This window comes from Miniopterus schreibersii (assembly GCF_964146895.1).
Source record: "Miniopterus schreibersii genome assembly, chromosome: 12".
Taxonomy (NCBI): Eukaryota; Metazoa; Chordata; class Mammalia; order Chiroptera; family Miniopteridae; genus Miniopterus; species Miniopterus schreibersii.
Genome location: NC_138112.1, coordinates 55561594 through 55587067, shown reverse-complemented (window position 1 = coordinate 55587067; position 25474 = coordinate 55561594). Strand labels below are relative to the sequence as shown.

The window sequence follows — 25474 nt, the reverse complement described above, 5'->3', positions numbered from 1 at the left end:
AAAAAAAAAAGGGGGAAAGGTAAATGGATGAAAGACATGACTTAATATTGTTGGATACTAAAGCTGGGTAATGGGTCTATTGAGATCCATACTCCGTACTTTGGTATATTTGAAATTTTTCATAATAAAAATATATTACAGCCCAGCCAGCATGGCTCAGTGGTTGACAACTGACCTATGATCCAGGAGATCCCATTTCTGTTCCCTGTCAAGGCACGTGCACCAGTTGCTGGCTCGATCCCCAGCAGGGGCCGTGCAGGAGGCAGCCAATCAATGACTGTCTCTCATCATTGATGTTTCTATCTCTCCTTTCCTCTCGCTGAAATAAAAAATATATTAAAAAAATATATATATATTACATATCAAGTATAGGTCTGTATAAATGTAACTTAGCGATAACAATGAGCAATAATTTAAGAAGTATGATCATGAGGAAAATACTTTGCCAATAGCAGTCTCATAATCAAAATTGTTTAGGTTATTAAAGACAGTTTTAGATTTTAATGGACTTTGCCTGTTTAACAGTATGCATTTAGACCCATTTAATAGAAATGCAGATTACAAGGAAAGCTTTGCTTGGCCCTCAGACTTAACAGGCTTCTTTTAAAAGGAAAGAGAAAACTTTAAAGAGAAAAACTGGGAACTAAAAGCAAAATAAGTATACTTCTTGCTTACTAGCATGAATGGAGAATGTAGGAAAAAACAGAGAAAACACCAAAACACTGTAGAACCTCATCTCACAAACTCCAGTTTTCCTAATAAAATGTATTAATTTCAGATTCCATTAATTTTGTCTGCCAAATGCTGTGGTTAGTCAAGTGCTATTAGTCAAGGGTCTGGTCTAATGTTTATCATTTTCTCACAGGTCCTTCTAAATTAAATCTCAATGATATAAATAGAATGGGAGGGGAGATGTCTAAAATTCTATAAAAATTCAACTTGTAAAGTACTCAAACTCATAAAAGATTCTTATAAATATTTTTTAACCTTCAAAGCAGAGATGTTTCTCTACATTACTTTTATCTGTTTATTAAATACTAGACAGCCCTTTGTTGGGCCATCTTACTATGGCCAATTTCTTTTAATTTGAATTGGTAAGATGTTCTCTATATAAATGTTTACATGTACAGGCAATGTAGTAACTGGGGAATAAGGAAAACATTTTGTTTTATAAGATATTTATACCATTTCACTCATTTTAATGTGAAATACGGTTTTAGAAAGTAGTAATAAAACTTTGTTTTCTGAAATGAAATGCCTAATGTAAGAGCAAAGTCTATAAGAAGTTCCAGGTGAAAATAAAATAGAAATTTTTACTTTTTAAATACAAAAGCATAAAATCAGAGAAAAACAAGTTCAGCCACTAAAATGAGTGCCTGGAGAATAAAATTCAGTTGTTGCCATTTCCTCTTTGTCAAGCAGACACTACCAGCATTAACAGAGTTGCTGACACTTTGAATAACTCCACTGTCCATCCAGATCCCAGGGGAGAGCCCAGCAAAGAGAGGAATGCAACTGCAAAGACTTTTTATGATTCTTCTTTTCCCACAGAACATGTAAGTCAATTAAAAATATTGCCAAGCAGACCTTAGTGAGCTAATTCTAGAGATATGTGTAGCACTGTATGCATCTGGATGCTTTAAGACCTAACTGATCTCCAAAATAATACCAAGAGGGCAGCACGGCACCATTTTTCACAATTAAGGTTGATGGAAAACAGCAGGGAAAAGTCACAGTGTATAAATCAAATAGATAGAATCCAGCCTGTTTTAGGAAGGAGAGTGTGAGGTAGTGTATTATGTATCTCTATATTTTAGTCACCTAAATCTAGGAATAGTGACTTTGCGCATTTATTTAAACTTGGGGTGTGTGTGTGTGTTCATGTTTGAGCATTTAAAATTATTCTAATTAAAGATGCCTTAAATAATCTAATCAGTTAATAAATTCAGCTGTATTTAGTAGTGTTTAATGTAATTACATTTTGGGAAACTGTTGCAAAGAAATTTATTCACATAAAAAAATTTTATTTAATGAGAACACAGAATGCGAAAGGATCAAATATCCATAAACAATATATATCAAGTATGAATGTAAATATTAAGCAAAGTATTTATAGAGAATATATTGCTCCAGGAGTCTGGCATATGCAAAGCAACTAACTATAGTTGACAGGTTTCTTGGTAAAATTGATAAGTTTTTTATCTTAGTGTGCAAAACTTCAGTGCAAAAAAGGCTATGTTGTTCAAAGTCTAAAAGATAACCTAAAAATGTGACTTTTTAAAAAAATTACATAGTGAGATTTTAAAGTTACTATGTTTTAAATTTTAGAGATGCACATTAAGTAACTTTCTCTTTAGCACATATACAATGAAAATTATAGTACTAACAGAGCCTTAACATATAACAGCTTTTCACAATAAATTTCATTTTCCTTTTTAAATATGAGACACCCCCTCTGAGATAGTGTAACTTTCCTTCTGGGAGGGTTGAAACTAAAATCAAGATCCAGCTTTTTTCTTCATTGCATCAGCAGGAAGTTTCAGCTTGATGTGTACACAAGTGTATATCTTTAAAATATACCAACTAAAGCCCAGTAAATCTGGCAGTGGGAAATCCCTGGCCAACTAGATAAGTCACTGAATCAAAGCAAAAAGGAAAAGCTAGATACCAATTTCTAACTAGGTTGAATACTTAATACTTATGATTGTCCTATTTTCAAGGGTATGATGGAATTTCATGTCTCCCTTTCAAGCCCATTTTTATAATTAACCCAGTAGTGAAGTTCTTTGTGTCTAATTCCGAATGCTTTTCTTGCAATTAATACTTTTAAGAATTTACATTTATAGAATTAAAACTTTTTCAAAGAAATATTCCCACAAGTCCTGTAAGGTACGTGGACTGTTGAGGAAGCAGTGACACAAATGTGAGATACCTTTCCAAAGCATTGAGACCCTATCTGTGATGAACTTAGACTAGGTCTCTTGGCCCTTAGTCAGATGCTATCTACTTTCTCAACTTTCATAATAGAAAAAAAGGTTTCTTCTCAAAATACTAGTGCATGTAAAACAAACTTGGCTCACTGGCTCAACAGACATTTTCTAGATGTTTTACTATGTGGCAAGCACTGTGCCAAGTACCTTCATCACCTCTGAAGCTTGACTACAATCATCATCTAATGTGGGACACATTTAAAAGCAGATTTTTTTTGCCTACACTACTAAAAATGCTATTTATCCCTGCATTAAACCAGACACATCTAGTTTCTTTGTGAAGCCTGTTTACATGCTCCTTACTATTTTACACTTTTCTTAATCAGGCTGTCAAGTGACAGCTGATGGGCCAAATGCAGCCCCCCCTCCCCCGCCTGATTTTATTAAGTACAATTTTATTAGAGCACAGCCACACCCATTCCTTTACCTATTGTCTGTGGCTACTTTTGTGTTGCAATGACAGTTAAGCAGTTGTGAGGGAGGCCATTTGACCCACAAAACCAAAAATATTTACTTCTGGCTAGTTACAGAAAAAGCTTGCCAACCCTTGTTCTAAATGAAAACATATGAATTTTATAAAGACTTATAGCTAGACATATTTTTATGCACTTGTCACACCAATCCTGTAAAATTTTATGTAGATGTTATGAGCTAATCCACCTTTTTTTGTTCTTGGAGGGGGTTAGGTTGGTAGCTGCTGCAATCTTGATCATACCTAGGAATGAGGATGGGAAAGAGGGGCCACAGTAAACAAAGCCACTTATTTTACACATCCAGTGAATTACGTTCATTTAAGTTAAATTTTAAAATGTAACCTAAGGTCTAGTACCAGATCTTTTGAGTCAGACAGAAAGAGGTTAGGAGGTAAGTGATTTTTAAAAGGAGATAGGAAAGGAGCAACGATATGTGGCAACATATTTAGAACTAGAATTACAGCTGTAAGCTACACCACCCCAGTTAAGCTAACTAGGACAAGTTTTGTTAAAATCTTGTTTCTCTCTACAAGCAGCCCCTGTTCCTCACCCTCCCACCAAACAGGTAGTTCAGGGTAAGAAACTAAAAATTCAAAGAATCAGGATTTTGGAAAAGGGGTGATTTGTACTTGTCAAATACACCAAAATGCATCAAGCGTTTTGATCGCAAAACAGGACCATTAAAGGTCATCAATCATTTAACTTCAAAATCAGTAACAACCTAGATTTGAATTTGATATATTTCTATATATCAGTATTGCATGGGTGACTCGTACATTCATTTTGGCCCTGTAAGCTAAATGTGTGAACACTTATATGCTAGACATTATCAGAAATACACATTTAGGCACATTTTTGTCCATTACCAGTTATTTTAAAAAATCCTCACCCAAGGACATACTTTTGATTTGAGAGGGAGAGGGGGAGAGTGAAACTTTGAGTGCAAGTGAACTTCATTCAGTCAGTTGCCTCCAGCATGAGCCATGACTGGGGATCGAACCTGCAAACTGGGTATGTACCCTGACTGGGGATCAAACCTGAGACCTTTTGGTGTACAGGACAACGCTCCAAACAACTGAGCCACACCGGCCATGGCCTAATAGACTTTTTTTTTAGACTTTTAATACAGGGAAATGCTAAAAATGTTTTTAACACAGCATAGAAAAATGTTTTTTCTCAGATTTCTAAAAAATGTGTATATATAGAAGAGATCGGAATATTTACATCAAATTGTTTAATGGTGGTTGGAATCCTGGGTAATTTTAATGTAATTCTTACCCTGTTCCCTATTTTTAAGATTCCCCTTTAAGAAATTTTATTTGGTAATCTGAAAAGACGAAAGATTTTTTTCAAGAAGTTAACTCAAATTTATTTGATAGGGATAAATTGAAACAATTATTCAATTAGGAGATAAATTACCACACATCCATAAAAGGGAGTATTTTGCAGCCTCTGACAATAGTTTATGAGAAATTTTAATGACCTAGGAAACAGCTTAGAGGGAAAAACAAAGATATAAAATTTTAGAAAATGATCAATTATACTATAAATAGAAAAAATACTAGCAGCAGACAGTACCAAATGTTGACAGGTCTTTCTGGGTAGTGTATTACTACTGATTTTTAGTTACTTTATACTTTTCTCTATTTTCCAATTTCCAATATTTCATTATCAGAAAAAAGCATAAAATGAACAACATTTTTAGCACAGTATTATAATTATGACCCACTCTGGTGCTTTGGAAACATGCCAACTTTGAAATACTGCATTGTTCTTTCCTGTTTCTCCAAAAATGGTGCTCTGAAGCATGAGAGGAAACATTAAGTAAAAGGCAGCTTTTATATGGTAGTTTTTCTGTTAGCATTGAAAATTTTCCCCTTGTTTTGATAGAAGACACAAAACATAGACATGTTTGGGAAGGGAGTAGAAGACAAAACAGATTTTTATCTGCCCATGTTAAGTATCTTTTCTTTCAATGTAAGCTTAAGACCTTTTAGAACATGTTTGTTGTGTTCCTGGAATATATACTAAGAGATCTTGAAAAGCTACTACATAAGCCTACAAATTCATTTTATAGTTTTTTGGTGCCAAAATTACTAAGGTAGTAGTTGGAAATATGCCAAGAAAATGGTGGCTCTATCACATGCTCATAATTGCAAAAGCTTATAGTCTTTAAACTCTTTTGTTGAATGTTTAGAAAATGAGTAATAATTTCAGTGGTAAAACAAGTTTGGTCTTTCCTAGGCGAAAACAAAGCCTCTGAAATCAAATCGACAAAGCCATTTTCCGGCTTTCAAGATTAAAAATACTACTGATTTAACTGTGTCTTCTATTGGTGAAGGTGACTGGCAGAGCCTGATAACAAATCAAATACAAGAAATTGAAAAGTTCCTGAGCTTAGAAAATGACAACCAATCTAAAAAAAGAAAAGCAGAAGAGATGTTGGAAAAAATAGATTAAAATAATGCTTTCAGTGGTGAATGAGAGTATTGATGTGGTTTTGACTAGAGCAGAATGTTACTTAGGTGGCTTTACAGATGTACTCACTTTTCCAACTTTTTCTGACGTGATGAAGTTGTATTAACTGTTATGTTTTTGCCCAGCAAATGTTTCACTTAAGATAGCCAAGACTGCAAGCTTTGCTGTTAGCATCTAACTCCCCTTAAATTTGTCTTTCCTCCGTATATCTCCCTTTTTTGTTAATCCTCACCTGATATTTTTCCCATTGCTTTTCAGAGTGGAAGGGAGGGAGGGGAAGAGAGAGAGAGACATCTAAGTGAGAGAGACACATCAACTGGTTGCCTCCTGGACATGCATGCCCCGACCGGGAATGGGAAGCAAACCCCAAAACCAGGCATGTGTCCTTGCCCTGGGAATCAAACCCACAACCCTTTGGTGCGCAGTCTGATGCTCTAACCACTGAGCCACACCAGCCAGAGCCCATGTAACCTTTCATCAATGCTCTTGTTGCACCTTCAAAACCTTTCCTTACAGAACACAACTTATATATTATACAAGATAGACACAGTGACCCTTTGTAATTTATTACATTGTATCCTCTGAAGGTTGTTATTTTTTAAAATTTCTTTTGAATTTGAGACAATAAATGTTCAGACTGTAGTCAGGTTTCAGCTTATAATGTTTTACTGTCATTTAGATATTTTTCTCCCAAAAGAAAAAAATTTATAGCATAAAAATTCAGGTATCAGAAAGACTCAAAAGGCTGTTTTTCACTTTGTTCAAGTTTTGTTTCCAGGCATTAAGTGTGTCATACAGTTGTTGCCATTGCTGTTTTCCAAATGTCCGATGTGTGCTATGACTAAAAATTGAAAAATTAAAAGCCATTAGTAAACCTTTTATCCTCTAGTGTTCTTTTATAATACTATATACTTGTATCTAGTCAAAAGCATATATAAATAATTTAGAATTAAAAGAGAAAAATTAGAAACTTACTTAAAAAAAAACCTTTACCACATTGATCCTAAACCTTCTATTTTCCTGAACTACATAAACCAGACACAAAAGTCATTAGTATTCTAGCCATTGCTGAGCTATTAAATGAAATGTGCTGGAAAATAGGACTTTCATTAAATAAGCTAATCACATTCAGTCTGAACTTTAATAAAATTATGATAAATAGCAACTATTGAACTACAGTCAACTGGTAAGAACACCACCTTGGTTCTCTAAACATTTAAGTGAAATAATCAGAACAAACTAAATTGTTCTACAAAATGCTGTAAAGTATTGTCTTACCTGACAACTACTTTTCTCTGGGTCTGATCAATTTTGCAGTAGACCATTTTTGTTTTCACTGCTGAAAAAAGATGTTTTACATGATATATTATATGGAAACTTCCCAAGGAAAACAGCCTAAGGTATGAAACTGTGGCCAAGTAAGCCATAATAAAACTTTACAGTTTTCAAACATTTTACAAACTGGTTCTTTGAATCTAATAAGCACAGTAATATGATGCAACCAAAAGGAAGGTCATGCATTTACCCTATGGTTGCTGGGCCAATCTATATCAAATATCACAGTTATATATATCTATTATATACAATTTTTAGAGAGAAACATCGATCGGCTGCCTCCAGCATGCCCCCCAGCCAATAGTTTTCATTAAGAATCCTAGATGTTCTCCTCTACAGAGTCACACATTAGGGGGCTGGGAGGGTGGGACTAATTTCCTAATAAGATATTTCTTTATAGGTATGAAAAGGATTAGAAACCATGTCAACAGTTCTGTTCATTTTATTAATCTTAATTGTACAATCCCCCAAACTTTCAAACCTATAAGCTCAGGGAAAAAAAAAAAGTCCTGATTAACAGTTAAGTTACTTTATAATACAACTGCTGGGGAAGAAGGTACTGTTTCTAGGCCAATTATAAAAAACTGATAACATTTGCAGAACATTTACTATGTGCCAGGCACTAGGCTAAGTGCTTACCTGCATTAATTCATTTAATCCTCACAACTACAAATTACTCCTATATTCCTGTTTCATAAAGGAAGACCTGGTCTCAAACCCAGGTCTGAAAGAAAAATCTAGGCTCTTAACCACACTATGGTTTACCGCCTAAAGGCATTTATTCTGACACCAAAAACCACATAGCAATTTATATTTTCATTGCATTTTCACTCTACTACAATTATAATCTGATAATCTAAATATACACATTTGCCACAAAAGAATCTAGCTTTTTTAGCATACGGCTCAGTTTCAAGATTAAAAATCTTACATACCATGGGGTAAAAAATAGAAAAAAAAATGAAAATGTTCTAATCGCCTTACCATCAATAACAAATGCTTCAACATCATCAGCCCCAATCTGAAGTTCCTGTTGCATTGTATCAAAAGAAATTTCCTTATTTTCCACTGCCATTCCCATAAAAGTAAGTAGTCTCATTTTTGCCATATTCTGTTCATGCAACAGTCCTGAATAAAAACATAGTAGGAAGTCTAGTAAGTATCAGTGCTATTAAGAGCTACACAATTACAACTCGTGTTCAATTGTGGAAGTCATTGTGCTTGAGCACTTTAATTTTGACAGAGCTTCTTATATGTTCAAACTATAAAACTGACCCCATAATTAAATTATGGAGTATTTAAAATTATTTTTCTAGAACTACATTTATTTATTACTATAATGCCATAGGTAATAGATCCAAAGTTAAGAATGGGCTATAGCCCATCCGGCATGGCTCAGTGGTTGAGCACTCACCTATGAACCAGGGATCAATCCCCAGAGGGGTCTTGCAGGAGGCAGCCCATCAATGACTCTCTCTCATCAGTGTTGTTTCTCTCTCTCTCCCCCTCATCCCCCTCCTGAAATCAATAAAAACATATTTAAAAAGAATGGGCTATAAAATGATATTTTTAGGCCCTTAAGGGTTTTTTACATCTTCACTTTTTATATTTATACACTTTAGGAGATAAAATGTACAAAATACATTTTGTAAGAAAAATTTTTATTTAGTTGAATTACTTAAGCTTATTTTTACTAACAGCTCTCTCTCTCTTTTAATTTTTTAAATCCTCACCCAAGGATATTTTTTCCATTGCTTTTCCGAGAGAGTGGACTGGAGGGAGAGACAGACACACCCATCAATTGGTTGTCTCCTGCTTATGCCCTGACCAGGGTGGAGTCTGCAACGGAGATACGTGGCCTCGGCCGAATTGAACCCAGGACCCTTCAGTCCTCGGGCTGACACTAACCACTGAGCAAAACCAGTCAGGGCACTAGGGCACTAATAGCTCTCTTGTGTAAACAGAGGATTCCTCATCTACTTGTAATTTGTTCTGTGTTTTACTGGTAAACATGGAGTTTTAAAACATTTTCATCCACATTCAGTCATGAAAACATTCCATTTTCCTTCTGGTCACTTTGGATATAATATTTAAAAGTCAAAACTGTAAAAGTGTGTTTATCACTTCACATTTACAGGCTAGGATGATCAGTACTAGAAAAAATTAAACAGTACCATTAACATACTTGTTCTTTACAAGGAGTAAGTAGAAAACTATATAGATAATTCTAATTTTTGCCTTAAAATTTCTAAGGCAACATGCTGTTACAATTATTCACATCAAAAACAATTGTTAGACCTAAAAGGAAACTTAATTACCTGGTCCTGATCCTTTCACTTTAAAAAACAATAAAATTGAGGAGTAAAGAAATGAAATGTCTTATAGTCACAAAGTGGCCTCAAAAACAGATTCATTTATGACTAGAAATACAAATGTTTATAAATCCTGAATATCCAAGCATTTACCTGTTCCTAAGTAGAAGCTGAATTATAACATCATATACACTTGATCTGATGCTAACTTATTAATTATAAAAACAAGTTTCTAAAATTAATCTAGAATTACATACATTTCCCTTTTCTCTGAACTTTCAAATTATGTAAACTCATCAAATGATCGACCACTACCCTCTAGCAATTAAGAGCCTCAAGTTTGTATTGTTAAAAAGTTCTCTCTAAGCACTCCATAAATAAATTTGAAATGTTTAACATTCATATGAGCAGATGACGAGGGAAGCCCATTAATAGAGCACATGTCTGTTAATTAGCTGTAATTATGATGCAGGCTTTCTATTTGGCACAGATTCAACAAAAACATGATCATCATAACTCAACTGAATGAGGTACCCAAGTAAGTATTGCTAACCAGGTTTAATGGAAATCTACAAGCATCAAAAAACCAATTAGTGCACATTAACCCTAATTAACAAATAAAAATTAGAGGCTGATTAACTTTCTGAAGCAAAAAGGTAGCAACTGGATAACACCAGATTACATGTGAACATGTTAGGGCAATTTAGATGACACAAGTTAATGCTACTGTTGAGCCAAATTTTCAGTGTTAATAAAACAAAGTGTTTTGATAAACTGTTGCCACCTGTGGAATGTAGACATCTGTAACTAGACTTTCAGCTGAAATATATCTCTAATAATATATCTAAAACTAAAAATACAGTTTTCGTCAAAGCATCTTTTACAAATTTCTAATAAAAGATTGCTAATTTGCATAGACGTTCAAGAAACAAAAGGCAAAACAGCAAGTACTAAAGATTTTTCTCAAAAAAATTTCTTAACATTCCCAGTTCTGTGGGCATATATAGTTTCCTTTTAATATGTTAAAATGATAAACTCAAATCTCTTAAGATATAATTAAAAACTCTTGAAATCAAATTTTACTGCTACAGTTTCAAGTCGACCACAAATCAAAAAACTTATCAAAGGAATGAAAATTATTTCTAGAATAAATTATGTAAAACCCTTATATATCGCACATGGGAAAACCTGGGTTTAAAAACATTTCAAAAAACTGATGTTTAAAGTCACTACTTCAAAAGAAATCACCAAACTTAAAGCCTTTAGGACTCTTGCTTCTCAAAATCAAGCTATTAAGCCAGTGAAGTATGAGTTAAAGACTTGCAAGAAGCTGTGCTTTACTTCATGAAAGTAGAACATTACCTGCAAAGAGGCAGTCGCACTGTTCTGTGTCATATTTCAATTTTAAAGTTATAAAAAAATTTAATTTTATGGAAACATTTATTCATTACTAATATGTCAAAACCTTAATGCACTAATAAAAAAATGTGCATCATTGAGCAATTTCTGCATTGTCACTGACCCCTGGCTTAAAATGCTGCAATATAGAAAACGTAATTTTAATGCATGCAATAGCTTATGAACCAGTGCTCCTTTGAAACAGTCAATTACACATCAATGGGGGAGTGTCAAAGTGTTAATTACTACTCCTTTTTCCTTGGTGAGTAAATAAAGAGGTTGCTGACATTAACATTCCATCACATTGCTTCATGCCACAAAACAAATTAACTGGGACAGAATGTGGTTTTCTGGGTCTAGTGCACCTGGCAAAGCAGTCTACACAAACACACTTGCATCTACTTTATCTTGGTGTATTTCAAATGCCTTATTATGTTCAGAATAATTCAATCTTGCCCAATGCCAAAAGTTTACAGGTGACAGGAATTAATGATTACTACACTGAGGACCAATAGTATAATCAAAGTAGATTATAAATGTATTCTTTACCTATGTCTCAACCAACCAGGAAGACTAACAATTTAATTTTAATATGAAAAATATATAATGTATTTTGATTATTACCTAGTAGAAAAACAAAGCATTTTAGTTTCATAGTTGACTTCACTCTCAAAAACTGGTAGTTTTAGAACAATTTAAATCTGTTTAACTACAGATTTTCTAAGTTTTCTCTCTGTAATTTCAGTATGTTAAAAATGTGCTCTAGAAGGAAAATACTGAATATATAAGGAGTTTGCTCACTGAGGACGAGTAAAATTCAATTCAATTTGGCAAACATTTATTGAGCTCTGATGCCCTAGAAAGACAAAGGCAAAATCATAAAGCTAAGACTTACTTTGCTGTCTTCAACACACTGTAGTTAGGAAAGTTTCTCCTATTACATAAAATCACAACTCCATTTCTAATCTCATCTACAACACAACTTCATTTACATCTGCTTAGCAAAACCATATACTTCTATAATTTGTTAATCTGGGATTAGAGGTATACACCATACATAAAATCCTATATTGGGAGGGGGACTATTTATTACAATTATGGGAATATGGATTTTTTTAAAACACTAAAAATGCAGATCACCATGCATGTGAATAAGGAATAAGGTCTTTTCCAAAGAAACTTTTATTTTAAACGGTAATAAAGTGCCTTTAATCATATTTTGTCAGCTCTTAAAATGGGTACTTCTTAAATTATGACCATAGTAATAGTGATCCTTTAAGTTGCTTTTCTGCTCCATCCCCCATTCCAAAATTTTAAAAACACATATCAATTGGAACTATTAATTCTTAATCTTCTCTAAATGCCTGCTTCTTAACTAGAACTTGACCTCAGAGAATCATGTAGTAGAGTTGGAAGGGCCTAAAATCCAACAAGCTCTTATGGAGAGGAAAATGTGCCCAGGCTTTCTGACTTGTAGTTTCATGCTCTTTCCATCAGAAATGCTTTTGGTTTCTGATTCCCAGTTCATTCTGAGTAATCTTTTAAACTACCTTCCTATGTTTGCTGCTATCAGTCATACACCACTGGTTAGGGTAATCTATACATTAGGCCACGATCATATTTGCTGGATCTCATAGTACAAAACAGTTCTAGAACAGCACATTCCCATCTCTCTCTACCCCTCCAAAGAATAAACCCCAAAACTTACCAAGTGAATCTATGAAGTCTTTATTATTCTGATAAAACTTGACATATGATGCCAGTTTAGCACTCACAAAAATGGTTAAAAGCTATACAGATAGAGACAAAAAATAAAGATACGATATTCAACATAGAATATTTAAATCTCAAGATCTTTTTAAGACACTGACTCCCAGCAATATATTTCTCTCAGTGCAGAAATTTCAATGTTTGATCAAATTACCATCTAAACCATCTGTTTAATACGAGACTCACTTAGATGAAAGAATCAGTAAATACACTGAGCTCTAAAGATGGTAGTAATGACATAGTACAAATGGAAAATAACCCAAAATATATTTATACTTTCACCTGAAAAGGGTGTTGTGAATGTTTTTAAATATCAGATTTATCTTAACTGGGGCTAGCTGACACTATATCATAAAAAGAAATTTGTATTATCCAAGTTCATAATGGCCAGGCAAGTGAGGAGTTGAAAGTAAAAGAACAGAACTGTGTTCAGTGGTTAGAGAAAAGCTAACACTAAATTTCAGTCTGTTCCTGATATAAAAAGAATAAATAGTACTCTTTCCAGATCTAAGTCATGTTCACAAATACAAAGTAAAAAGAGTCCATTCATACAAAGAAAAAAAGTTCTGCTTTAGTATGTTAAATTTAGGAAAAGAAAACATATTTCACATTAAGGATAAACTACTTACATCATGAATAAGCTCGCCTTCCAAAAACTTGACTGGTTTTAAAGTAAGAAGATGGTCAAAAAGAAATGCATTTGGATCTTTCAATGCTCGTACAATACACCTTAATTAGAAAACAAAAATCCAATCTCAGAGTCTTGAAATGTGGATATGTTTCACTGAGTCTGCAGGATGCACTACATTTATTTCAGTAAAATATCTAGAGTTCAATATACACAGCATAAGAAAATGCTGTAAGATTGGGGTTAAAACAGGCCAATAAATCTATATATCAAGTATATTTGTTTAACAATATAGTTGTAGACAAAAATAGCTGGAAAGAAAGCATCACAAAGTAGTCAAAGAACAAATTAAAAACAGCCAGTGCTTCTTACCATATGCCAGACACTAAGGTAAGTGCTTTACATGCATTAATTCATTTAATCCTCACAATACCCTGAAAGACATGTAGTCTTATCATGCCCATTTTATGAATGACAAAAAAAGCTCAGAAAGAACTCATCCAGTAAGGGCTAATTAAGTGTTGAAGTATTTGAATGCAGGCAGTGTGACCTCAAAGATCTTTTTCACTAACTACCCTTTCAACCAACATCTATCATGTATATAGGTCCTTATGTGAAACAATAACCCTGTAAGTTATCATAACTTGTTTCACAAATTTAAAAAGCTGATTCTGTGCTTATTGCTACTAAGACGACTTAGGACTGTTTGAAGCCATTATTTTGATTAGGAATGGGCTAATTTTTAGTAAGCTACCAACTTTTCCTCATCACACACATTAATAAATTAAAACTGACCTAAGATTAGATTCTATTTTTCAGGTTGGGATTTTCACTCCCATACCAGCAATACCCCAAACGGAAAACACCATGTGGCTAGTGCACATACAATCTATGGTTCTTCCAGTATTAAATCTTGAATTTCAGTATCTCCATTAGAATCACCACAGAACACACAGTATCAGATGGCTTTGGATCATTGGTGGAAGCAAACATGATTTCAGTTATATGACTGAATACTGTATCTCACCTTTCTAAGCTGCTGACAGCCATCATTAGAACAATGTGTTTAACATTACCTGTGGGCATCAACTCGAGCCTGGGAAGCATTGTCCTCTGTGTAACTTCCTAGTAATTCAACCATGACTTTTGAAGCGGCATCACTAAAAAGAGATACTGCTTTAAGAATTTCTTAATTGCCATTTATTCATTCAAAAACATTTACTATGCCAAGTACTGTGCTGATCATGCATACAGTGGTGAGAGAGAGAGACATGGTCCCTCTCTGTGGGAAAAGTCATGGAACTTCTCTTCTAGTAACACAGACAGACAAAGGAAACATAACAGTGTGTGCCATGAAGAAAATAAGTGGTGATGTAATAGTCAGCATCATGGCAGTTGGATGACCCCTTTATTTCTCCCCTTAAATTTATAAGCCAGGCAACCATAATTCAACAAAGGATCCCCTGTTCAACACACAAATGTGTCTGAGAAATCCACGCATCGAGACATCTGAAGGTAGGCATATCAGAAGCAGCAGGGGTGGTGGGACAGGGAGGACAGACATGGGCTGTGGACACAGTCTGGCACCTGCCTAGCCCCCGCTAATGTGGTAGTGGTGAAGAAGTTGGGTGGCAGCCCCCATAGGGCACCTAGGAGGGTAGGAGGGACAAAAAGCAACATTCTGGTCTGAGTAGCCAGTGCCTGTGGCAGCGAAACCGGATGATGGGGGCAGAGGTGGGGCACAGCTGTGTGGCAGCTGGAGAGTGGCAGCCACCATAATTAGCAAGAAGGCCAAACCAAGAAGGCCAGCAAGAATCACACCACCACCCCGCCACCTCCATCACCCACCCCTCACCAGTGGAACCCAATAGAAGCAGCAGAGATACCACTGATCGCACAACGTGGCCGGTAGCTTCTGGTTACAAGGAAGCAGCTCTGGAAACTCGCAGGCCTGAAGCCCCATTGCCAGCCACCCCACCCCCCACAAGGGTGGTGCCCTGAGACTGAGGTGACCTGGACATTAAGGGGCACTTTCCAAGATCCCGGGGGGGCAGCAGTGTAGGTAAGAGAAAACAAGAACTGGTGCTATGGCACCATCTACTGGAAAACAAATGAAAGTTCACTACTTATCAATCTGCTGAATTGTTAAGAACAAAACAATACTTAAAAAAAAAGAGTTCTCTACTTCAAATGCCCAGGCAAAGAAACAATCCATGAAGTACTATGAATAACCAAGGTAACGAGATAGCTAAGAAAGAAAATGAAGTCTCCGGAAACCAAACTCAAAGACATGGAAGACTGTGATTTAAATGACAGTGAAGTCAGGATTGTAGTTATGAGGAAAAAAAACCTCAACAAGATGGAAGAAAACTCAGAAAGGTAGTTTAATGGAATCAGGAATAAAATCAACAAGAAAAAGGAGTGCTTTGCCAAAAATACTGAAACCATAAAAAAATTCTGGAACTAAAAAACTCAATGAGATATAGAATGTATTGGAGAACACTGGAAACAGAGCAGACCAGATGGAAGAGAGAATCAGTGAGCTTGAAGACAGAAATCTAGAAATGACTCAGGTGGAAGAAGAGCGAGAGCTGAGAGTAACTATCTGACTCCACTAGAAAGAGTAACATAAGAATAATGGGTATACCAGGAGAAGAGAGGGAGAAGGGAACAGTGAGACTATGCAAATAATCGATGAGAACTTCCCAAACCTAGGAAAGAGTTGGACCCTCAAATTAAAAAAACCTATCAAAACACCTAATACCTTAATTCAAAAAGACCTTTTTAAAGACATATTATCTTAAAACTGTCAAAAGTTAACAACAAAAAGTTTTCAAGGCAGCTGGGGGGAAAAGACTGTAACCTACAAAAAACCCCATTAGATTATGATTAGATTTTTCAGTAGAAACCTTACAAGCTGGGAGAGACTGGAATGAAATATTCAAAATACTGAAAGAGAAAAGATACCAGCCAAGAATAATATACCTAGCAAAGTTATCTTTTAGATATAAAGGAAAGCAAGACTTTCTCAAACAGACAAAAGCTAACGGAATTTTCCAGAAGACCTGCATTAGAAGAATGTTGAAAGGAGTACTTCTACCTGAAACAAAATGACAAAAGTATACAAAACTTTGAGTAAGATGATAGAAGCAGGAGACTGCAACCCTATTTCAGAATAGGGGATCAACACGTAATTATAACATTAAGGCTGGGGGGGGCATTTAAAAAAAAAGATATAACTGCTGCAATTTGGAAATGAACACACAGCATAAAAAGGGATAATTTCTGACAACAAAACAAAAGGGTAGGAAAAAAGGGACTAAACTTACACAGGTGAATGAAGATAAAATGCAATCAATCAGAAGAAAGAGGACTATTGTATGCATAAAACATTTTATTACACAAACCTAATGATAAAAAAAACAAAACAAATCTAGTGCTGAGACTGGTAACATTAAAAAAAAGAATAAGAGGAAAATGAGAAAAAAATCACAGAAAGCCACCAAACTAAAATACCAGACAGAAACACAAGGGAAAAGAAACAATGAAGACATGGAGCTACCAGAAAACATAAAATGGCTGTAGTAAGTCCTCATATATCAATAATCACCCTAAATGTAAATGGACTGAAATCGATGATCAAAAGGCTGAGAGTAGCAGGATGGATTGAAAAAACAAGACCCAACTGTATGTTGCCTTTGGGAGACCCATCTCAGCTACAAAGACAAAACAGGCTCAAAGTGATGGGGTGGAAGAGGGTGCTCCAAGCAAATGTCAACCAGAGCAGCAGGTGTAGCCATACTTGTATCAGACAAAATAGGTTTCAAGATAAAAAAGGTAACGAGAGACAAAGATGGGCATTTTGATAAAGGGGATACTTTATCAAAAAGACACAACATTTATTAATATGTATGCACCCAACCTGGGAACACCAAAATATATAAAGCACTTACTAACAAATCTAAAGGGGAAACTGACAAAAATATAATTATTGTAGAGGACCTGAACGCCCCACTGACAGCAAGCATCCAAACAGAAAAGTCAATAAGGAAATATAGGCCTTAAATCATACGATTCACCAAATGGACACGACTGATCTTCATAGAACTTTCCATCCCAAAATGAGTGAATATACATTCTTCTCAAGTACACACAAAACATTCTCAAGGATAGGTGATATGATGGAGCACAAAACTAGTCTCAATAAACTTAAACTGAAATTAAACCATGTACGTTTTTAAACCAAGTTATGAAACTGGAAATTAGCTACAAGAAAGCTGGAAAAAACACCAATATGTGAAGATTAAACAACATGCTACTGAACAACTACTGGGTCAAAGAACAAGCAAAAGAAAACATCAAGAGATACACAGACAAATGAAATACGACATATCAAAATTTTGGGGTGCAGCAAAAGCAATACTCAGAGGGAAGTTTATAGCATTAAAGGCCTACTTTAAGAAACAAGAAAAATCCCAAATAAAGAGTTTAACATTACATAACATTACACCTTAAAGAACTAGAAAATAAGAACAAATGAAGTCCAAAGTCAGCAGAAAGAAGTAAATAGAAATCAGAGTGGAAATGAAATAGAGAACAAAAACACAACAGAAGAAAAAAACTCTAGTAAAATAAAGAGCTAGTTCTTTGAAAAGACAAAGAAAACTGACAAACCTCTGGCCAGACTCACCAAGGAAAAGAGAAAAACTCAAAATCAGAAATGAAAGAGACATTACAATGGACACCACAGATATACAAAAGACTACACAACAATACATTTTACGAAGGGCTATAAGCCACTAAATTAGATAACCTAGAAGAAATGGACAAAATCTTAGAAATATATAACCTTCAAAACAACCATGAGGAATTGGAAAACCTAAATAGACCAATCACTAGTAAGGAAATTGAAACAGTAATCAAAAACCTCCCAAAAATCAAAAGTCCAGGTCCAAATGGCTTCACTGGTGAATTCTACCCAACACTTTTTTTTTTTTTTTTTAATATATCTTTACTGATTTCAGAGAGGGAGAGGGAGAGTTCAAACATCAATAGTGAGAGAGTCGTCATTGATTGGCTGCATCCTGCACGCCCCCAACTGGGGGTTGAGTCCACAACCCGGGCATGTGCACTGACCAGGAATCGAACCTTGATCTGGATCCTAGGCCGATGCTCAACAGCTGAGCCAAGCCCGGCCAAGCTCTACCCGAAATTCTTAAGATTTAATATCTACCCTTCTCATATGTTTCCAAAAAATTGAACAGGAGGAAATACTCCCTAACTCATTTTATGAGGCAAACATTGCCCTGGTACCAAAACCAGACAAGGACAATACAACAGCAACAACAATAAATTATAGGCCAGTATCTCCGATGGACATAGATGCACAAATCCTGAACAAAATACTAGCAAATTGAATTCATTGAAAGAATCATACATTATGATCAAATGGGGTTCATTCCAGCCAGGGATGCAAGGACGGTTCCACATAGGAATAACATCCAACATTTATTAACTGCTTTCTCAATAATTAACCCACTGTTTTAAAAACTTTGTTTAATCTTTTTTGATGATGCTTTGAGATAAGTACTATTATTTGCACTTTCAAGGTACAAAGATGGTAAGTAATTTATGCAAGGTCATACAACAAGTAGGAAAGCCAAGATTTGAATCCCAGTAGCCTGACTCCACAGCCTGCATATTTCAAGTGTGGATCTGAAATAGTCTCTGTTATAAACTAAGTCTTACCACTTTATTGATAACTGACTAGAATGCTGCCATAGTGTACCAACATACAATAGAGAGTAACTACTGATTCAGAAAGAAAGAGGCACCCGGCCAGGCGTGGCTTAGCGGTTGAGCATCAGCCTAGGTAGGATCCAGGTGATCGGGGTTCGATTCCTGGTCAGGGCACTTGCTCGGGTTGCGGGCTCGATCCCCCCAGTCAGGGGCGTGCAGGAGGCAGCCGATCGATGACTCTCATCATTGATGTTTCTATCTCTCTCTCTCCTTCTCCTTTCCTCTCTCTGAAATCAATAAAGATGTATTTAAAAATAAAAAAATGATATGGTTAAAAAAAAAAAAAGAGGCTATTAATGCAAGATCCCTTGCTTATCTTTTTATAATAAAATGTTCCAACTCTCAAAACAAAATTATAATTTCCTCTTGTATTGCTAAGTTTAAATAATCTGCCAAAAATTTTACATTATTTAACATAATAGAAACATTAATCTTATCAATCCTCTCTAATATATTAAACACTCTAGCACTGCAAGCCAGTATAAAAATTGTGCAATAAAACTAAACTGAATACTGATTACTTACTGGGTATAAAGAATAAATATTTTGGAAATGAAGTTTGCTAGGCTGGATACAAGGCTTAGAAATCCAAGATCTTACAGAAACACAACAGGTACTCATTTTGTACAGTCTATTGCAAAGTTTCAACTAGGGGGCACTGTTTATATAAGATACTTTTTTTTTTTTTCAATCTTTGCCTGAGAATATTTTTTCCATTGCTTTTCAGAGACAGTGGAAGGGATAGAGAGAGAAACATCAATGTGAGAAAGACACATCTACTGGTTGCCTCCTGCATGCACCCTGACTGGTACGGGGATCGGATCAAGCCTGCAACGGAGGTATGTGCCCCTGGCCAGAATCTAACCCAACACCCTTCAGTCGCAGGCCGATGCTCTAACCACTGAGCCAAATCAGCTAGGGCTATACAGTATATAGACTTTGACAATGGAAACCGATAGACCCTTTACCATTATTAAACAAAAGCAACAGCACTACTCTGTACTAAGACATTAAAGCACCATTAAATAACTTAGTGTCTAGTCTTACAGACAGCTTTGGGATTAACAGATGTACCATTTTTAGAACAAAAGCAAGTTTTGCTTTTTAAGGAGTTTAAAGATGGTGAAAAACTTTTAAAATTTGCTGTTATCTTTAACTTGACAGGTGAAATTTACCGAAAGATTTATAGCAACTCCATGAAGAACAAAGTAGAGCAAAATCACTTGTCTTTAAAAATCAGCCTTTAACTACTCATTTTGCCTGTTAAGTTTTAAGTTAAGACATTAATTCTGAATACCTTTTCTTACAATCCACAAGTGCCTCATAAAGTAGCCTTAAAAGGGTGTGTTTTTTTTCAGTGGTGAGGTTCCAGTCAGAAATCCATTTTCTAACCTATGATGAAATTTATAAAAGAAGAAAATTTAGTGATACAGCTGAATACATTTTCACAATTTAAAATATAACATTTAGAACACACATATTTGCTACTTTAGTTATAATATAAAACTACACTTCTTATAAGCAGAACAAGTACTCTACATAGTAACTCACCTGGTCTAGCTCAGTTGGAATATATTGGATAGCCCCACAAGATGCTGCCACTTTAATGAGGCTGCAATATACTGTATATCTTACAGGAGTACTCTTATCCATTCCATGGAAAAGGTTGCTTAGCCTGGTTAACAAACAAATAAAAAAAACTATAATGATTAAGCTGAGAGTATCTACTCTCACAACAAACCCGAGACAAATACTATTAATAACTTCACACTACAAGGAGGGAATTGAGGCACAGAAAGGTTAAGTGACTTGTCCAAGGTCATGCAGCTAATAAAAGCCACAGCTGACAGTCAAGTTCCAGAATTCTTGCTTTTAACTATCAAATGAAAGTGACATGAAAAAAGCCCCTGAAAAAAACAGCCTCTTTCAGTTAACTTACAACTGCAGTCTCAGAGATGGGCGTTCACCTTCCCGAAATTTGACCAGTTTTTCACAGAGGTTTTCAATCAGAGCTTCTTGCTTTTCTGGTTCCAAGATCAACAGGAGGGATACCACGCTGTTCATCACACTTTCAACATCTACACATGCATTGATAACACAACAGTGATACTATAATACTTAATGTATCTATATGTATTTCCAGTATTCAAAGACCATTAAACATAAGCTACTTAAAAAGATGTACTCTATCTACTGTAAAAACAGTTCTACAGGCCATTTTTCCTTCAATGGTGTGCATTATACTAAAAATATATGTGAATTCAAACTAAACCAGCTCTGTTGAGCAGCTAACATACAGAAAACAACTTGTACATTTTATTAAAGAAATACCAATTTACATGTCTATATATACGGTTTCAATTTTCACTGGCAAAATATTCAATCGTATGGAAGTTACTGGTTAGGTCTTAGGCTAAGATGCTTTCCCAATTGAAGAAAACATACAAATAGGAACATTTAGAAATGAAAGCTACTTTCTGTAGGGTCACTAATTTTCAAGTGTAAGGTACTAGTCATATACCAAGTTTAATCTCAAATATTTAGAGATTTTAGGACTCCCCAATTTTCAAAATTTCCCATTTCATTTCAATAAACAGAGCATCAGCCAAATAATTAAATAGCTTTTAGATTACTTGTTATTGGACAGCATTTGATATTAATCTAAGCCTTATGGAAAAGAAGTGCTTCATTTTTTTTCTTCAGTTTATTCTGAAATGATCAGAATTCAGTGTGTGTGGTAACACTCAAAAACATTCCTGATGTAAAAAAGATGTTTTCTGAAAATGGTCTTCATAAGTATAACAGATTAGAATAAACTGAAAGTATGTGCAAAGATAAGATTAGAAACAACAGTGCTTAAAAGTTCTAAGGCATTAAACAAAAATATAATTCACAAGAAAATTTTAGAAGTAGGTTATTATTAGATTTTTCAAAAAATTAAAAAACAAACCTTTATCATCTTCCTTCAGACATACGTCACAGGCTTCAATAATTTGAGCTAAATCTACATGAAGTCCACCTTCTGAGTTCTCTTCTGAAATTTCAGCTCCTTTAGATTTCAGATAAGCTCGAAGCTCAGCAGCCTGTTAAATCAAACAAGGTTGCTATATATCTATAAAACTGGCTAAAGTGACAAAACACAAGATCTCAAACCATTCTGTCCTATTTCTGAAAAAAATTAAATATAAATGCTGTATTTAACAATGACTTTACCTCATCCATCATCACAGCCCCCCACAGGTTTTCCTCTACAACACCCAGTGGGTACATATACCCATTATGGCCCACATGAATCACCTTCAGATTTTCTCTCATATCACCTATATCCTGCTGGAATTCCAGTATATAGCAAAAATCTTTCTAATATAACCCAAAAGCCTTTTGGGGGGGTGGGATGTGACTTGGTAAATTCAATTTGTTTTAAAGAAATGAAATTTTATTGCTCTCAGGTGTACAAGACACAGCTACTTTAAAAAATTAGACATTACCTTGGCAAGAGGATAATCACGTGTTAATTAAATGTTTGAGAATCTATCTGAGATGAGCATTTTGGAAACCAAACATAAAAAGATGCCGCCTTTGGCCCTGGCTGGCGTGGCTCAGTTGGTTGGAGTGTCTTCCATACATTGAAAAGTTGTGGGTTTGATCCCCAGTCATGGCACATAATCTGGGTTGCAGGTTTGATCCCAGGTCGGGGCCTTACAGGAGGGCAACCTGTCGTCTGTCTCTTTGCCTTCCTCTTTAAAATCAGCAAGTACATCCTCAAGTGAGGATTTAAAAATAAGATAGTGCCTTTGAATGTTTCCTTGAATAAAATATTGTATCAAATTGGATCTACTATGTAATTAATCTTTTAAAATGCAAAATGCCTATCTGGATCAGAAAGCACCTTTGCATCTATAAAAGTATAACTTTAGAACTGCATCTGATATTTAGACACTTTCTACTCTGTGTATATATTATTTAATAACTAGTTCTTTTCAGAACTTAGTATGTATGGCAGCCAAACATAAATACAGATGGTATTTAAGATAATAAAATGAGGAACGGAAACAGGGAGAGGTAAGGATACCATTAGTAAATGCCTAGGTATCTCACTTTCTAAACCCACAATATGTTTTGGCTACCTAAGGAAAGTATATCAAATCTGTAGATCAGATGGTACTATCCTTTCAGATAAGAACACAGTAACTTCACATGAGTTGATAGTAAAACAAGACTTCATAAAACAACTGTCACCCTGTCAGAGCACACAAAAATACCACTGGAAATTATACTTCTGTATGAAGAAAACATAACCTTGTCAAAAAAAGGCCCTTGTTCAGTTTCTGCTTTGTAGACACAAAGTGAACTTTTTCTAATAACTATTCAACCAATAGTTTATTGCTCTTAAACTGTCATCCTCACTGGTCACAGGTAGTGGTTGTGGAGTGGTCCAAACAAAAGAAGAGAAACAAGGATTCCAAACTCCATTTCTCAACTTTAATTAAACAGAGAATTTGATCAAAGTTAAATTCCTGAAAGCCATCACCTACTTACCTGAAAGGATAATGAAACTGGCTAGAATGAAACTGATATATTACAAAAATAGTAGCATAACCTAACTAGAAATGATGCTTTATAACTAAAATATGGTCAATAACAAGAACATCCTGCATTTACAAATCCTTTTCTGATAAAAAAAAAAATACTATTTTCAGTAAACTAATAGTCAACTGTTGATAACATGATTCCATTACCAATAAGATAAACTTTTTTCCCCTTGTCATTCACATCTTTCTAACTGTACTCAACTCTTTCCCTAGACTTACTAAAAAATTTTTTTCCATTTTCATTTCCGCTTCTTACTTTGTTCTTCAGGGCTGAGGGTCTGCATTTCTACTGCGTGTGTGTGTGTGTGTGTGTGTGTGTGTACACCACATCTGCAATTCTAACAGTATGTTAGAATAGTAACGATGTCTTCTTCTATGGAAACAAAAATTTCCATGTTAGTGGAATAGCAGAAAAGTACAAAATGACACCATGAATTCACAAAATAGATTTCAGTTCTGCAAATTAACTTAGAGATCATTTCATGTTTAGTTTAACTCCCACCAACTACAGTTTAACTTTTGTTATTGGTTAAAGTGCAAACTCCAAACGGAGCACTTAAAAATGTTAGGACTGCTCACCAGATGTATGCCTGAAACTGTGAAGGTGGAAATGTTTTATTTTCAGGTTACAGCCCTCTCACCCTTGCATAGCAAGAATATAAAATATGGTCTATGTACAAACTAGGTCACCTATGCCTCTGTGATCCCATAACACAATTTTGATCTTCAAAATTATTCTTCCTTAGATGGCTTATACCGTCTAAATATAGGGTGTCCCCCAAAAATGTATAGCACACTTTGAATTATTATAAAGGCAGTGTTTACTAAAACACATTTCATTTTCAAAATATAATAGAATCAGCTGTTCACGTGTGTATACATTTTTGGGGGACACCCTGTATTTGCCACCTCCCACTCCGGATGTGGCTGCATTCGGGGGACCGAAGCAGATACCATTCCCAATGAGTCAAAAAGTGCTGTGACATCAGAAGTGACTCAGGGATGAAAAAGTACTGACGCCGACCAGGAAGTTGGTGTGGAGCCTCGCGCCCAGCGCCGGGGCCTCGGGCGGCGGGCTGGTGCAGCTCCCGGCCACGGACGCGCGCCCCTACCTCGCGGCCTCTCCACGCTCACGTGCGGAGGAGCGCGCTGCAGCTCTCAGCCCTGGAGCCGGCTCCCCTGGGCGGCGTCCCCCTCGCCCGGCCCGGCCCCGACTCGGCCCTTCTCACCCCACGGCTCCCCCAATCCCGCCCTGGCGGCCCCGGGGCCCGGGAGCACACCTGGTCTTCCTCACTGATGTCGATGAAGGCCGGGACGCTCATGGTGAAGGCCGGGGCGCGGCGGACGCTCCGCTCGCCAACCACGCCAGCCGGAAAAGGGAGCTAACACGCTCTGTGGCGCCTCACAACCGCTTCCGGGTCACCTCGCGCGGGCCTTGAGGGGCGGAGTCCCTGGGATGGGCGGGGCCAAGGGGCCTCTCCTACCAGGCGCCGAGGCCGCGGCTGGGGGCGGGACGGGCTTGCTCTCCCGGGTTTGCCACCCGGCCACCTCCCTTCCTAGCCTCTCTCGGCCTCTAACTTCCACGACAGTATCGCGGACAGCCCGCTCTGTGACAGCCACGCCGGCTCCTCGCTTAGCCCACTTCCCCCTTGAAGTCTTAGGACTGTTGGGTGAAGGAAAATTACTTGTGATCGGAAGA

General features: G+C 36.0%; 2 protein-coding genes across 2 annotated transcripts in view; one reads left to right on the top strand and one right to left on the bottom strand.

The window, feature by feature from the left end:
- Positions 1-6480, top strand: part of CCDC73 (coiled-coil domain containing 73) — a 77114-nt gene extending 70634 nt beyond the window's left edge. The window contains exons 17-18 of the mRNA XM_081153077.1: positions 1423-1556; positions 5708-6480. Coding sequence (XP_081009203.1) covers positions 1423-1556; positions 5708-5923 — 350 coding nt within the window. The 3' untranslated portion in view covers positions 5924-6480. The remainder of the gene's footprint in view (positions 1-1422; positions 1557-5707) is intronic.
- A 104-nt stretch (positions 6481-6584) lies between these two features.
- Positions 6585-25205, bottom strand: EIF3M (eukaryotic translation initiation factor 3 subunit M). Its single transcript, XM_081153078.1, has 11 exons — positions 25056-25205; positions 22134-22266; positions 21123-21261; positions 20735-20858; positions 20481-20575; positions 14461-14544; positions 13386-13485; positions 12695-12776; positions 8261-8404; positions 7220-7280; positions 6585-6782 (listed from the first exon to the last, which is right to left on the bottom strand). The coding sequence occupies exons 1-11, from the start codon at positions 25095-25097 to the stop codon at positions 6662-6664; spliced, it is 1125 nt and encodes a 374-aa protein (XP_081009204.1). The 5' UTR covers positions 25098-25205; the 3' UTR covers positions 6585-6661.
- Between the last annotated feature and the right edge of the window lie 269 nt (positions 25206-25474).